Raw genomic sequence first — 17377 nt, 5'->3', positions numbered from 1 at the left:
CTATATGGGACGGCTGTAAATCCTTTGATCCTTACATGAAACTGGTATACTTTTTTATTTATCACAGTTTTCTTTAACCAATTATGTTCTTTAACGCAAGGCCGACAGACAAGTTCCTTACTTTTTCCCCCTTCCACTTTCCTCTTCCATTTTTGCGGTAATGCTGCAATTATTTGGTTGTAATTTTGGGTAGAGCAGACATTTCCATATGTTTTTGTTAGCTGCATCTGCGACATAACTCCACCAGTCCTACCGATGATATCATTTACGAAGATTATACCTTTTTTAAACAAGGTTTTTTATCAAGTAGTATATTTGAGTTTAACCACAACATTTGTTGCATTATTTGTTCTGTCGTTTCTGGAGGATTAAATTGAAATTGCAACCAACTTTTTATGGCTTGTTTAAGAAATAGTGATATTTGGGAGATTATTTCCTTTTCAAATAACTGAAAGTGAGAGGTTGTAATCTGTATAAAGGGGAAAAGGCCATTCTTGAACATTGGGTGAGACAATCTTACTAATTTGCTAGAGAACCAGTTCGGATTTAAGTATAACTTTTGTATGACTGAAGCTTTTAGTGATAGGTCTAATCATGCTTTAATATTTAATAATTTCTGTCCTCCGAATTCATATTCATTATATAAATAGGCCTGTTTAATTTTGTCTGGCTTGCCGTTCCAAATAAAATGGAATATTTTTTTCTCATATAATTTTTAAAACTGTTCGCTAGGCGTAGGCAAGACCATAAGCAAATAGGTAAACTGGGATAATACTAAAGAGTTAGTCAGGGTGATTTTTCCACAAATTGACAGGTATTTACCTTTCCATGGTAGCAAGATCTTATCTATTTTTGCTAACTTTCTATTAAAATGTATTGGAGTGAGATCATTTATTTCATTTGGGATATGTATTCCGAGTATATCCACATCACCATCAGACCATTTTATTGGTAAACTACATGGTAATGTAAAAACGGTATTTGTTAGTGATCCAATACGTAATATAGTAAATTTATCATAATTTGGTTGTATTCCAGAAAGGTTAGAAAATGTATCTAGACCCTCTATGAGGCTGTGGAGGGATTCAAGTTGTGGATTTAAAAGAAAACATGAATCATCAGCGTACAATGACACCTTTGTTTTTAAGCCCTGGATTTCTAATCCCTTGATATTATTGTTGGATCTGATTTTAATAGCTAACATCTCGATGGCCATAATAAATAGATATTGTTTCACTCCTCTAAAACTTTCAGAGAAATAGCCATTATTTACTATTTTACACCTAGGGTTACTATACATTTAACCCATTTTATAAGAGATTCTCCAAAATCGAAATGCTCCAGGCATTTATATAAAAACCCCAGTCGTACTTTATCAAATGCCCTTTCGAAGTCTGCTATGAATAGCAGGCCTGGTTTCCCAGATTTTTCAAAGTGTTCTTTTGTTTCCAGTACTTGCCTTATATTATCTCCAATGTATCTTCCATGTAAAAAACCTGTCTGATTAAAATGAATAATGTCCGACAATACCTTTTTAATTCTATGCGCTATACATTTTGCTTTATATTTTCCACTTGTATCCTGTTTCAGTAATAATGAAATCAGACCTTCTTCTTGAGTGTCTGATAATCTACCATTTACATAGGAGTGGTTAAAACATGCTAATAACGGTCCTCTGAGTATATCAAAAAAGGTTTGGTATACCTCGACTGGTATGCCATCCAACCCTGGAGTTTTCCCGGACTTAAAGTCTTTAATTGCATCCAGAAGTTCCTCCTCTGTAATTTCACCTTCACATGAGTCTTTCTGTATGGCTGTTCATTTTACATTATCAATAGAAGAAAAATCTCTACAATTAGCTTCAGTTAGAGGAGATGGAGGCGACTGAAATGAAAACATATGCTTAAAGTACTTTGTTTCCTCCTTCAAAATATAATTTGGTGAATCATGGGTGACTTCGTCATTTGTAACCAGTTTCAGTAAATTATTTTTGGTAGCATTCCTATGTTGAAGATTAAAAAATAATTTGGTGCATTTTTCCCCATATTCCATCCAGTTTGCTTTATTTTTTATAATATATTACCCAATTTGGGCTGTCATCCCAGTGGTCGGCATACCACCCCCGTCCCTCTGGATCCCTAGGGCCCCGAGAGGCCAGGACCCATCCATCGAAAACAGCACATAGTGCCACCCACAAAACAGAAACAGGTCAACCGCCAAAAGCATTTCCAATGCTCTCACCTCAATATATATATATAGCTATTTAAAAATATATATCTATTCAAATATCTTGCATATCTTATTTTCCATCATTATCAATTAATATGCGTAATAATGTCGGGATTGCCATTGTAATACATTAGATTTTTGACAAGCTATTATTATTTTAGCAAACAATTATTGTGGTCCATCCTATATTCTCCCTAACATCCTCACCCCCTTGCAACAGATGTGGGATAAACACACACACACATACTCTAACACACTCAACCCCTTTCCTCCACAATCAACCATAAAATCATATGCTCAATGGTTGTTACATCCCAGAGCCCAACTCAAGAAAGGACCTAATTTACGAATGCATATACGAATGCATATACAGTTACAGCTGTTTGAGAAAGCATGCAAGATTGAGCAGAAATTGACAACAATAAATAATATGCCATTTAGCAGACGCTTTTATCTAAAGCGACTTACAGTCATGTGTCCATAAATTTTTACGTATGGGTGGTCCTGGGGATCGAACCCACTACCCTGGCGTTACAAGCGTCATACTCTACCAATTGAGCTACAGAGGACCACAACGTGAGATTGGATTAATCTATTTAATCTATGTCAAGTCCTAGGTGATGGAGATCAGATCCACCCTCTTCACCTGAGACACAAACACTCTGGTCCCGCGTTGTAACAATTTTTCCCAAGCATCTCCGTGCAGTCGGACCTTTGATTATTTTGTGCCACCTGGGCCACAATGATAAGCCCCCTCTCTCCCCATGGGTTACTGCAGCCAGTGTTACCAGCACTGCCACTACCTGGGTGGGGGTACCCCACCGGAATCCCCACCGGCTAGGTACAAGGTCGTCAAGGTTCTCATTAGCAGCTTTGAGAATTTCCTTGTATATTATGCTCTCCCATCAGGGGGCTCTGGCTTTGTAGGACCAACCCTGCCAGGCAGACTCAGAATCTTGAGGGGGCGGTCCTGCTCAAGTAGGTCTCTGACTGCATTTATTTTTCTGTTTTGGCTGCATATAGGCAACTCACAGCAGGTCCATAAAACAGATGGGGACTTCTCTTTGGTGTATGGGTCGCTCAGGTGGGTGTCTAGGATATAGGGTTGGGGATCGTTCCATCATGATAGGACAATAAAAAAATATATTAGATGTATACTATATTTTAAAATGTATATCCCTCATCTGTGTGTGTGTGTGTGTGTGTGTGTGTGTGTGTGTGTGTGTGTGTGTGTGTGTGTGTGTGTATGTGTGACCTGATGGTCAGGAGAGCAGAGGATAACCACATGAGCTAAACCCAGGTGTGAGTTTACAGGATGTGTACAGTGGAAAAATACAGCCCGCCTAAAGCGGGGTGGGATTTTTCCTCTGACGTGTGTGTATAAAAAGATTGTACGACCATTTTGTTGCAGAGCGCTCTCATGAATAAACAGGCTGACCATTGCAAAAAAAGGGGTCTTTGTTTAATTTATTTAAACTAGAGATTTACACCTCTGGGAATTATTCAAAGATTTAAGAAGTGTTTGACTTCAACCATTGAGATAACAAAATTCTCGTGACACCATCCTAGTGACTGTCCCTTTTAGTTTTTTTGTATCACTCATTTCAAGACTCGCCTTCAACTCTTTTACATCATTACTGACCAACTCTAGTATGCCCAGTTTGTCATTTATCGACTTCAACAGGTCCCAGTGGTGAAAAGCATAAATCATCTGTATCAGTCGAGGAGTCGTGTTTTCTCTTGAAGATTGATTCTCCTCGTTTATCTTCCGTCATGTTTGGGTGTTGCGTGTTGTTGTAATATTTGTCGATACATTTCTAATTTGTTTTGTGTTATTATGCAGATTGAATGTTATTACCCTCGAATATATGAAATCTTAATATTTAGTCTAACTTACTGATATTGAATATTATGTTTTTATCTTGAGGTGATTTGTACCGTTGTGTATTCAATACGCCATCTTGTATACCTGCCCTGACATGGGGAGTTAAGATGGCACTGACATGGGGGTTGGCATGAGTCCAGTCCCTCTCTCTCTCTCAGTGCCACGCTAGCTATCTGCTGTGTCAGGAGCGCTGAGGTTGGCATGGGGCTGTCACACTCTCCTCTGTTCTGTTCTGTTTTCTTCTCTCAACTCCCTCACTCTCTTTCTCTGTCTACGTCCTGTTCATCATTGCCCCTCTCTCCCCCCTTTCTCTTTCTCTCTCGCTCCCTCTATCCCCTCTTCTTTCTCCTTCCACCCCTCTCTCTCTCTCTCTCTCTCTCTCGCTCTATCCCCTATTCTTTCTCCTTCCACCCCTCTCTCTCTCGCTCCCTCTCTCCCCTCTTCTTTCTCCTTCCACCCCTCTCTCTCTCTCTCTCGCTCCCTCTATCCCCTCTTCTTTCTCCTTCCACCCCTCTCTCTCTCTCTCTCTCTCTCTCTCTCTCTCTCGCTCCCTCTATCCCCTCTTCTTTCTCCTTCCACTCCCCTCTCTCTCCCTCTATCCCCTCTCTCTCTCATCCCTCTCTATGCTTATCTCCATGGAGCATATGCTTATGAATCCCTCAATAGGATTATGGTGGCTTCCCTCCAAAATCAAAGAAAACATTCTGGGTTCTGGGATTAGGTGGTCTCCCTCCATAGCTGCGGAGAAGGAGAACATTCCAGTTCTCTCTCCCTATCAGCTCCTGCTGCATTCTGCTCAGATTTTCAGGAGAACGACAGACAGACAGTTAGGGTGCTACGCATGGCTACACAAGTGACATGTGTCAAGGAAAAAGACAACAACACCAAAACACGTTTGTTGTGTCTCTGAGGTAAGAAGCCTAGTGGGGAAAAACCCCTACACTACCTCAAAGTGAATTGCCAAGAACTTCCGATTTCTCCTAGAGGCATCAGTGATGCAGACCATTTTCTAGAGCTACTGTCAAGGGCTGACCCTAGGCCACTACTATCACTTCCACCAAAAGTACTGGGAAAAGGCAGTGCTTCGTCTACAATACAATGAGAAGAAGCCCTAAAGATCAATAATAACTCTAAATCGAGCGCCATATCATATTTTCTAGAGTTATTCTTCTTTTTTCTTTTCATATTTTTTTAAAAGGAGTGGGGCACTACTTTTTGTTTATTGGACAGGACAGAGGTAGAAAGAAAATATAGAGGAGGGAGTTTGCTGAAATAGCAGTGGGCTGGATTCGGACCCATCCTCAGCGGTATGTGATCAGGAGGCAGTGGCTTAAGACAGCGGCTACAGACTCTAGGCCACCTTATTCTATTTCTATGGCGAACAGCATTAAAGGCTCCCCACCAGAGGGCAATGCCGCCCCTATTTCAACATAATTCCTGCCCTAGAGCGGAAATGCTTGTTTAGGTTCCACCTCCGAAGAGGGATGGTAAAGAACGTTGTGGTGATTTCCATGTGAAGCCGAGAAACATCAACAAATGGGGAACTGACAGCTGTCAGTGTAGCTAGCTAGCATTCTAACCTTAGCTAGCTATCTTGCTAATCTTATCTAGCTAGCAAATGTTATCTGTTGAGGCTGTTTTTTTACTACACCGTATTCAAATGATTAGCCAGCTGGCTAGGCTGGTTCTGGAGCTGAATTTGTCAGAATTATAATATAATATGCCATTTAGCAGACGCTTTTATCCAAAGCGACTTACAGTCATGTGTGCATACATTTTTACGTATGGGTGGTCCGGGGGATTGAACCCACTACCCTGGCGTTACAAGCGCCATGCTCTACCAATTGAGCTACAGAGGACCACATAGCTACAGAGGACCATATTTAGGGAGGGGTGCCTCCCAAGTGGCACAGAAGTCTAAGGCACTGCATCACAGTGCTTGAGGCGTCACTACAGACCCGGGTTCGATCCCAGGCTGTGTCACAGCCGGCTGTGACCGGGAGACCCATGAGACTGCGCACAATTGGTCCAGCGTCATCTGGGTTAGGGGAGGGTTTGGCCGGCCGGGATTTCCTTGTCCCATCACGCTCTAGTGACTCCTTGTGGTGGGCCGGGCGCCTGCAAGCTGAATGGACGGTGTTTCCTCTGACACATTGGTGGCTTCCGGGTTAAGCGAGCAGTGCGGCTTGGCAGGTTCATGTTTCGGAGGACGCACGGCTCTCAACCTTCGCCTCTGCCAAGTCTGTAGGGGAGTTGCAGCGATGGAACAAGACTGTAAATACCAATTGGGGAGAAAAACAGGTAAAACTACAAGAAAATATATATAATAATAATAAAATAAAAACATATATATTTAGGGAAAACTTAGCCACGATGGAAACAGTATATTTGGCTTCGCCATCTATTGCTATCTCGCTAGTTTTAACATCTTCCATAAGAGACATGCATTGTTCTACATTGTAATGGGCACAGAGCAACCTATGGTAGGTAGGATGCTGGCAGGCTTCGGCTTCAGCCCGTGCTCATGGTTCTCACAGGGAAAGTGAAATGATAGGCTACAATGACTTTGCTCATGATGCACCTCACAAATGTAATGTAACAACTCCTGGAGCACATTGGACACGAAGCACCGCGATCGATAATAGACAGTACTGTGCAGCCGTTTTCATTGACCTGGCCAAGGCTTTCGACTCTGTCAACCACCGCATTCTTATTGGCAGACTAAATAGCCTTGGTTTCTCAAATGACTGCCTCGCCTGGTTCACCAACTACTTCTCAGATAGAGTTCAATGTGTCAAATCGGAGGGCCTGTTGTCTGGACCTATGGCAGTCTCTATGGGGGTGCCACAGGGTTCAATTCTTGGGCCGACTCTTTTCTCTGTGTATATCAATGACGTCGCTCTTGCTGCTGGTGACTCTCAGATCCACCTCTACGCAGACGACACCATTTTGTATACATCTGGCCCTTCATTGGACACTGTGTTAACAAACCTCCAAACGAGCTTCAATTCCATACAACACTCCTTCAGTAGCCTCCAACTGCTCTTAAACACTAGTAAAACTAAATGCATGCTCTTCAACCGAACGCTGCTTGCACCCGCCCACCCGACTAGAATCACTACTCTCGACGGGTCTGACCTAGAGTATGTGGACAACTACAAATATCTAGGTGTCTGGTTAGACTGTAAACTCTCCTTCCAGACTCACATTAAGAATCTCCAATCCAAAGTTAAATCTAGAATCGGTTTCCTATTTCGCAACAAAGCCTCCTTCACTCATGCTGCCAAACATGCCCTCGTAAAACTGACTATCCTACCGATCCTTGACTTCAGCGATGTCATTTACAAAATAGCCTCCAACACTCTACTCAGCAAATTGGATGTAGTCTATCACAGTGCCATCCGTTTTGTCTCCAAAGCCCCATATAATACCCACCACTGTGACCTGTACGCTCTTGTTGGCTGGTCCTCACTACATATTCGTCGCCAAACCCACTGGCTCCAGGCCATCTATAAATCACTGCTAGGCAAATCCCCGCCTTATCTTAGCTCATTGGTCACCATAGCAACACCCACCCGTAGTCTGCGCTCCAGCGGGTATATCTCACTGGTCATCCCCAAAGCCAACACCTCCTTTGGCCGCAATTCCTTCCAGTTCTCTGCTGCCAATGACTGGAACAAATTGCAAAAATCTCTGAAGCTGGAGACACTTATCTCCCTCACTAACTTTAAGCATCAGTTGTCAGAGCACCTTACCGATCACTGCACCTGTACACAGCCCATCTGAAATTAGCCCGCCCAACTACCTCATCCCTATATTGTTATTTATTTTGCTCATTTGTACCCCAGTATCTCTATTTGCACATCATCTCTTGCACATCTATCATTCCAGTGTTAATACTAATTGTAATTATTTTGCACTATAGCCTATTTTATTGCCTTACCTCCATAACTTGCTAAATTTGCACACTGTATATTATATGTATTTCTGTTGTATTTTTGACTTTGTTTTGTTTTACCCCATATGTAACTCTGTGTTGTTGTTTTTTATCGCACTGCTTTGCTTTATCTTGGCCAGGTCGCAGTTGTAAATGAGAACTTGTTCTCAACTGGTTTACCTGGTTAAATAAAGGTGAAAAAAAAAAAAAAAAAAAAAAAAAAAGTAACATAAAATAGACAAACAAGTTCCTTGAATTTTTCTTTGCGGGTGCATGTTCATTATAGGATAGACACTTGTGGTTCAGCTGCACCAGTCAAAGCAGTGAAAAGTGCATTTATCTTGGGGCGACGAGGGGAGCAGGGTTGCAAAATGCAATCATATTACGCAATTATAACATTTATAAAATGGTCATATATCTTTTCTTTATAGACTAGCTTAAAAAAATTTGAAAATTGACAAATTAACCAATGGATATGATAATGTTCTGGTAAAAAACATGAGTTTGCACCTCCTATTTTAATTTGCACCATGGCTCAGGCGGCCAAGTGTAGGCTACGGCGAAAAGCTGTTTGGCTCAGTCACGACTAGCGAAGAGGAAGAACTTTGCAGCTCCAACCCTTCAGTGTGTTCCTACGGTACTACAGTAAGTGGATGCTAGTATTGACAGGACAGCTCCAACCCTTCAGTGTGTTCCTACGGTACTACAGTAAGTGGATGCTAGTATTGACAGGACAGCTCCAACCCTTCAGTGTGTTCCTACGGTACTACAGTAAGTGGATGCTAGTATTGACAGGACAGCTCCAACCCTTCAGTGTGTTCCTACGGTACTACAGTAAGTGGATGCTAGTATTGACAGGACAGCCCCAACCCTTCAGTGTAGCTCCAACCACAGCATAGATCTGGGTTAAATAGAAACTGTTGCATGGAACCACAGCTATAGATCTGGGTTATATAGACTCTGCTGCAGGGAACCACAGCTATAGATCTGAGTTAAATAGACACTGCCGCAGGGAATCACAGGGAACCACAGCATAGATATGGGTTAAATAGACACTGCTGCAGGGAACCACAGCATAGATCTGGGTTAAATAGATACTGCTGCACAGAAACTACAGCATATATCTGGGTTAAATAGAAACTGCCGCAGGGAACCACAGCATAGATCTGCGTTAAAGAGACTCTGTCGCACTGAAACTATAGCTATAGACTAGACTCTGCAGCACTGCAAACCATGGGCAACAGTCAGTAGGAAAACGTTTTGAAATGTTGCAGATAGAAATGTCCTGAATGTAGCGGATATTACATATTCTACATGTCAGAGAGGTATGTTAATTCTATGCCATAGCTATATTTCTATCTGAACGTTCCACAACATTATGCCCTGCTAAACGCAGCCCTGCTAGCAAAAATTGTGGTCTACTAGCCCAGCTGACCAGTGACCAAAATATTTAAGTTCCATCCCTTACCCATTGTCTCATTTCAAATAGCGCGACGGACATCTACACTAATCTGTCTGATAACTAGCTAGCTAGCTAGTGAAGTTCTAGCTAATGCACAAATTCGTTTTTATGATATCTGTTCTGCTGTGATTAGTGGTCCAAGTTCTACAGCACAGCTGTTATCGCATTGGCCAAATGTTACAAAGTAGCGATCGAGGCACAGTGCCAGCTGTCAGATACATGCTGAGCAAAATCTCGATTTTTAGAGATGAGTTCCACGTCCTACAAGACAGACCGGTTGAGGGACGAGCGTCGCGTAAGAGTATGCCATCTGACGTGAGACAATGATTCCTTATGTGAATATGTCCAATAGAAACTCTTATTTTCGTTACGAAATGTTTTCCTATGGAAATCGACTAAAGAATACACCCCTGGAATAAAGTTATGAACATTACCCAGGGTTCACTGTTGAGTCCCTGTTGAGGCACTGTTGAGGTCCTGTTGAGGCCTTGTTGAGGTCCTGTTGAGTCCCTGTTGAGGTCCTGTTGACTCCCTGTTGAGGTCCTGTTGAGGCCTTGTTGACTCCCTGTTGAGGCCCTGTGAAGGCCCTGTTGGGGCCCTGTTGAGGCCTTGTTGAGGTCCTGATGAGTTCCTGTTGAGGTCCTGTTGAGGCCTTGTTGACTCCCTGTTGAGTTCCTGTTGAGACCTTGTTGACTCCCTGTTGAGGTCCTGTTGAGGTCCTGTTGACTCCCTGTTGAGGCCCTGTTGACTCCCTGTTGAGGCCCTGTTAACTCCCTGTTGAGTTCCTGTTGAGGTCCTGTTGAGGCCTTGTTGACTCCCTGTTGAGGTCCTGTTGAGGTCCTGTTAAGGTCCTGTTGACTCCCTGTTGAGCTCCTGTTGACTCCCTGTTGAGGCCCTGTTGAGGTCCTGTTGAATCCCTGTTGAGTTCCTGTTGAGGCCTTGTTGACTCCCTGTTGAGGTCCTGTTGAGGTCCTGTTGACTCCCTGTTAAGTTCCTGTTGACTCCCTGTTGAGGCCATGTTGACTCCCTGTTGAGGCCCTGTTGAATCCCTGTTGAGGCCCTGTTGAGGCCCTGTTGACTCCCTATTGACTCCCTGTTGAGGCCCTGTTGACTCCCTGTTGAGGCCCTTTGCTCCTCCAGGAGCTGAAAGGAATAAGTAAAGTAAGTCAGGTGCTCTTACCATGATGGTGTGTCCAGGCTGGACCACGTTGAGTTGGGCCAGACTCTGGAGGATCTCGTTAACCGCCTGCTCACACACAGACTGGGACTGTGCCTGGGGCTCCCCTTCCTCTCCACCCCCCTCCTCCTCCTCCTCCTCTGCCCCTGTCAACTGACGACCTGCGGGAAAGAGGAACACACACAAACCAATGACATCATCAAATCATCACTAATGGTCAGGTGTCCTCCTTGGTTCACACATGAACAGTGTGTTCAGTTTCTGTGTCTGTTTTGTCAGTCAGTGAAATGATAGAACAATACAATCTTTGTGAGATTGTGTGTGTGTGTGTGTGTGTGTGTGTGTCTATCTGTGTCTGTCACGTTTAGTGAACAATGTAGGAGTGTAACAGTGTTGTGGCAGTCGGTGTGTGTGCATGTGTGTGTCTCTCCCCCTCTCTCTCACTCTCAGCGGGGGTGTCCTCTGTAGACTTGTCACTCTCTCCATCTGCCTGTCCATCTATACCCTGATGGGCGTGCTGCAGACTGAGCTTATGACACACCTCAAACGCCTGGCCCACCGTACGCACTATACGCATGGCCTGGGTCTGACGGGGTAGAGGGAGGGGGGAGAGAGAGGGATATATAATTACATCTGTACAGTTGGACAGATGAGAGAGAGAAAGAACAGATACAGGTGACCTACACAGTATGACCACTTGGCATGAGAGGAGTAATATGGCCTAGTCTCTCTCACCTTCTTCTTGGTTTTGAAGACATTACACCTGAAGGAGTTGTTGGAGCCATCTCTGGCGATGTAACTGAAGATCTTCAGGTCCTGGGAGTCATGGGACACGTAGAAGATCCTGGAGAAACATTACATTTAAGTCATTTAGCAGACGCTCTTATCCAGAGCGACTTACAGTTAGTTAGTGCATTCATTTTTCATACTGGCCCCCCATGGGAAACGAACCCACAACCCTGGCGTTGCAAGCGCCATGCTCTACCAACTGAGCTACAGGGGACTTACATCAGGAAGAATGTTGGAAGGCAGGCTTTCTCACTATGCTTACATTGGCACACAACTTTTAAATAAGAGGCCAAAATGCAATGTTGACACTATAATAGGAAAGGAGTGAACTTAGTAGCTACCAGTATACATTTTCACAGAGAGACCTATGATATAACCAACACTGTCCCAGATTAGCATTTCCATGTGATTCCCTTCATCAACATTCCCTGATTTCTGCATTGTGTTCATTGAGCAACAAACAGAAGAAAACAGACTTAAACAGGGAGGGACTACTAGGAATAAAATAACCGTTTTTTAAACATATTTTTTAAACGATTGAAACATTTTGCTACGGTGTGATCTAAAGAATACGACTCTGGTTTAGGAATGAACCACCACCAGTCATTCACATAAAAAGTAGCCATCTTCACTGTCCTTGTCCCTGTGATGCGCTGAGCTGGTATATGGTCAGCTCTCTGTCTTACACACACACACACACACACACACACACACACACACACACACACACACACACACACACACACACACACACACACACACACACACACACACACACACATACAGAGCTGATATATGGTCAGTGTCAGCCCTTCTACAGCACACTAGGCTATAGGATTATAAACAGTGTCCTGTGGGAACAAACACAGCTAATTACAGCTATAAAAAGACCTGCACTAAGAGAGATGATGTTCTGTGTGTCTCTGTCACACACACACACACACACAGGCAAATCAAATCACATTTTATTTATCACATTATTAATTATTATTAATTAATTAATTAATATGCCATTTAGCAGACGCTTTTATCCAAAGCGACTTACAGTCATGAGTGCATACATTTTTGTGTATGGGTGGTCCCGGGGATCGAACCCACTACCTTGGCGTTACAAGCGCCGTGCTCTACCAGCTGAGCTACAGAGGATCACATGCGCCGAATGCAACTTGTGCAGACTTTATAGTGAAGTGCTTGCTTACGAACCTTTCCCAACGATGCAGAGTAAAACAAAAATACATTTAAAAAAGTAACTAACACAAGAGGAATAAAATAAAATACAAAATAATGGAGCTATATACAGGGAGTACCAGTACCAGATCAATGTGGAGCTATATACAGGGAGTACCAGTACCAGGTCAATGTGGAGCTATATACAGGGAGTACCAGTACCAGATCAATGTGGAGCTATTAACAGGGAGTACCAGTACCAGATCAATGTGGAGCTATATACAGGGAGTACCAGTACCAGGTCAATGTGGAGCTATATACAGGGAGTACCAGTACCAGCGTATATACACTGAGTGTATTGAGTTGCACCCCCTATTGGCGAACGTACAATCACTAGAGAACAAACTGGACGAGCTCTGTTCCAAGACTATCCTATCAACGGGACCTCAAGAACTGTAATATCCTATGTTTTGCGGAGTCGTGGCTGAAGAAGGACATGGATAATATACTCTGTCAAAATGCTGAAGTGTATGCAGCGGTGAAGTCAGGCGCAGGACACAGAAGATCAGTAACGACTGCTTTACTTTCCAAAAATACGCATAAAACAAAAGCCTCCAAAACACAAGAGGAGGATAATACGCGGAGTGCGTAATAAACAGGATGATCAATGCCAACCATAAATACAGGACACGCGGACAATAACACACAAAGGCAAACATAAAACAAGGGAACTTATATGTAACATAATCAATACAGAATACGAAACAGGTGTACTAACTAGACATTACAAAACAAACATCGAAAACATCGAGCGGTAGTAGCTAGTACTCCGGGGACGACAAACGCCGAAGCCTGCCCGAGCAAGGAGGAGGAGCAGCCTCGGCAGCATCCGTGACATACACAGAGTGTACCAAACATTAGGAACACCTCTCTATGGGGGTGCCACAGGGTTCAATTCTCGGGCCGACTCTATTCTCTGTGTATATCAATGATGTCGCTCTTGCTGCTGGTGACTCTCAGATCCACCTCTACGCAGACGACACCATTTTGTATACATCTGGCCCTTCATTGGACACTGTGTTAACAAACCTCCAAACGAGCTTCAATGCCATACAACACTCATTCCATAGCCTCCAATTGCTCTTAAACGCTAGTAAAACTAAATGCATGCTCTTCAATTGAACGCTGCTTGCACCCGCCCGCCCGCCTAGAATCACTACTCTCGGCGGGTCTGACTTAGAATATGTGGACAACTACAAATACCTAGGTGTCTGGTTAGACCCTAAACTCTCCTTCCAGACTCACATTAGGCATCTCCAATCCAAAGTTAAATCTAGAATCAGCTTCCTATTTCGCAACAAGGCCTCCTTCACTCATGCTGCCAAACATGCCCTCGTAAAACTGACTATCCTACCGATCCTTAACTTCGGCGATGTCATTTACAAAATAGCCTCCAACACTCTACTCAGCAAATTGGATGTAGTCTATCATAGTGCCATCCGTTTTGTCACCAAAGCCCCATATACTACCCACCATTGTGACCTGTACGCTCTCGTTGGCTGGCCCTCACTACATATTCGTCACCAAACCCACTGGCTCCAGGTCATCTATAAATCACTGCTAGGCAAATCCCCGCCTTATCTTAGCTCATTGGTCACCATAGCAACACCCACCCGTAGTATGCGCTCCAGCAGGTATATCTCACTGGTCATCCCCAAAGCCAACATCTCCTTTGGCCGCCATTCCTTCCAGTTCTCTGCTGCCAATGACTGGAACGAACTGCAAAAATCTCTGAAGCTGAGACTCTTATCTCCCTCACTAACTTTAAGCATCAGTTGTCAGAGCACCTTACCGATCACTGCACCTGTACACAGCCTTTCTGAAATTAGCCCACCCAACTACCTCATCCCCATATTGTTATTTATTTTGCTCATTTGCACCCCAGTATCTCTATTTGCACATCATTTTCTGTGCATCTATCACTCCAGTGTAATTTGTAATTTTGCACTATGGCCTATTTATTGCCTTACCTCCATAACTTACTACATTTGCACACACTGTATATAGATTTTCTATTGTGTTATTGACTGTACGTTTTTGTTTATCCCATATGTAACTCTGTGTTGTTGTTGTTTTTATCGCACTGCTTTGCCTTATCTTCGCCAGGTCGCAGTTGTAAATGAGAACTTGTTCTCAACTGGCTTACCTGGTTAAATAAAGGTGAAATTAAAATAAAATAAATACAAAATTATTGAGTCGCACCCACTTTAGCCCTCAGAACACTCTACAAGGTGTCAAAAGCGTTCCATAGGGATGCTGGCCCATGTTGACTCCAATGTTACCCACAGTTGTGTCAAGTTGGCTGGATGTCCTTTGGGTGGTGGACCATTCTTGATACACAAGGGAAACTGTTGAGAGTGAAAAACCCAGCGGTGTTTCATTTCTTAACAGACTCAAACCAGTGCGCCTGGCACCTACTACCATAACCCGTTCAAAGGCACTTCAATCTTTTGTCTTGCCAATTCACCCTCTGAATGGCACACATACACAGTCCATGTCTCAATTGTCTGAAGGCTTAAAAATCCTTCTTTAAGCTGTCTCCTCCCCTTCATCTACACTGATTGAAGTGGATTTAACAAGTGACATCAATAAGGGATCATAGCTTTCACCTGGAATCACCTGGTCAGTCTATGTCATGGAAAGAGCAGGTGTTCCTAATGCTTTGTACACTCAGTGTATCGTCTTGTGAGTGTGCATAGAGTCAGTGCAAGATAGGGTAAATGCAGACCGTGTAAACATTTAATTAACTATTTATGGCTATTTAGCAGTCTTATGGCTTGGGGGTGGAAGCTAGCCTATTTGTCAGAGAGCCGATGCTCCGATACCTTTTGCCGGACGGTAGCAGAGTAAACAGTCTATGGCTTGGTTGGCTGAAGTCTTTGGCAATTTATCGGGCCTTCCTCTGACACCACCTGATATAGAGGTCCTGGATGGCAGGGAGCTCGGCCCCAGTGATGTACTGGGCCGTCCGCACCACTCTCTGTAGCGCTTTGCAGTCGAGGGCGATGCATTTGCCATACTAAGCGGTGATGCAGCCAGTCAAGATGCTCTCAATGGTGCAGCTGTAGAAGTTTTTAAGGATCCAAAGGCCCATGCCAAATCTTTTCAGCCTCCTGAGGTAGAAGAGGCGCTGTCGTGCCCTCTTCACGACTGTGCAGGTGTGTGGACCATGTTAAGTCCTTAGTGATTTGGACGCCAAGGAACTTGAAGCTCTCAACCCGCTCCACTACAGCCCTGTCGATGTGGATAGGGGCGTGCTGTTCGCTCTTTCTCCTGTAGTCAACAATCAGCTCCTTTGTCTTACTGACATTGAGGGAGAGGTTTTTGTCCTTGCACCACACTGACAAGCAGTGGAGGATCCTCAGAGGAGGAAGGGGAGGACCATCCTCAGTGAATTTCATTTAAAAAATATACTAAATATATTCACGTCACCAAATAATTGATTAAAACACACTGTTTTGCAATGAAGGTCTACAATAGCCTCAGCAGTACTCTTTAGGGTAGCACCATGGTGTAGCCAGAAGACAGCTACCTTCCGTCCTCCTCTGGGTACATTGACTTCAATACAAAACCTAGGAGCCTCATGGTTCTCACCCCCTTCTATAGACTTACACAGTAACTATAACAACTTACGGAGGACATCCTCCAACCTATTAGAGCTCTTGCAGCATGAACTGACATGTTGTCCACCCAATCAAAGGATAAGAGAATGAATCTAGTACTGAAAGCATAAGCTACAGCTAGCTAGCACTGGGGCGGCACACAATTGGGGCAGCACACAATTGGCCCAGCGTCGTCCAGGGTAGGGGTGGGAATGGCCGGCAGGGATATAGCTCAGTTGGTAGAGCATGGCGTTTGCAACGCCAGGGTTGTGGGTTCAATTCACACGGGGGGCCAGTATGAAAAATGAAAAATAATGTATGCACTCACTAACTGTAAGTCGCTCTGGATAAGAGCGTCTGCTAAATGACTAAAATGTAAATGTAAAATGTACATAAAATGCGGTGAGTAGTTGACTCAAAGAGAGAGAAAGATAATAGTTTAACAGTTTTGAACAAATTAATTTCTTCCAAAATTAAGGAGAAGCAAGAGAGAGAGAGTTAGCTATATTTCATCTTATTTTTTTTCCCACTTTCACTTACCTAGCTAGCATCGAATGCAGCGAACTAATTTAGCCTACTCAAACAACCAGCTCAAACCGAGAGGGATGCTATGTTAGCTAGCTGGCTATGGCTATCCAATACTGGAACTCTTCCAAGTCAAGGTAAGCTTTTGGTTGTATTAATTTATTGCCACCGGGCCCACCGGTGTAAAAGCTAAACTGCTTGCTGCTGACTGTACACTGTACTGCATGATTGTAGCGGTCACAGACAGCTGACGTGTTGTGCACTGAAGTCCACAAACGAAGGGAGAAGGTGAGAGGAGGAGCGTGCGTAGAAAGATGCAAGAAGGAATTATATATACAAGCTGTTCGTATGTGGCTGCTATGAAAGTGAACTGTGTTTGTGTGTGATCTTAAACGGCCTCATCTTAAACGGCACCGACCCCCACTGCTGCCAAGTCTCTGACCTCACAGTCGTGGGTGAACAGGGAGTACAGGAGCGGACTAAGCACACACCCCTGAGGGGCCCCCACGTGTTGAGGGTCAGCGTGTCAGAGGTGTTGTTGCCT

The 17377-nt window shown here is 43.8% G+C and overlaps 1 protein-coding gene across 1 annotated transcript in view; it reads right to left on the bottom strand.

Moving 5' to 3' along the window:
• Window positions 1–17377, bottom strand: part of LOC311128252 (carboxyl-terminal PDZ ligand of neuronal nitric oxide synthase protein) — a 135483-nt gene that overhangs the window by 42238 nt on the left and 75868 nt on the right. The window contains exons 5-7 of the mRNA XM_084160301.1: window positions 11426–11534; window positions 11135–11276; window positions 10694–10851 (exon numbers count right to left, since the gene is read on the bottom strand). Of these exons, the coding sequence (XP_084016427.1) occupies window positions 10694–10851; window positions 11135–11276; window positions 11426–11534 (409 nt within the window). The remainder of the gene's footprint in view (window positions 1–10693; window positions 10852–11134; window positions 11277–11425; window positions 11535–17377) is intronic.

Source organism: Coregonus lavaretus (assembly GCF_964263955.1).
Source record: "Coregonus lavaretus genome assembly, chromosome: 4".
NCBI classification, from domain to species: Eukaryota; Metazoa; Chordata; class Actinopteri; order Salmoniformes; family Salmonidae; genus Coregonus; species Coregonus lavaretus.
This window is presented reverse-complemented; position numbering and strand designations above follow the sequence as displayed.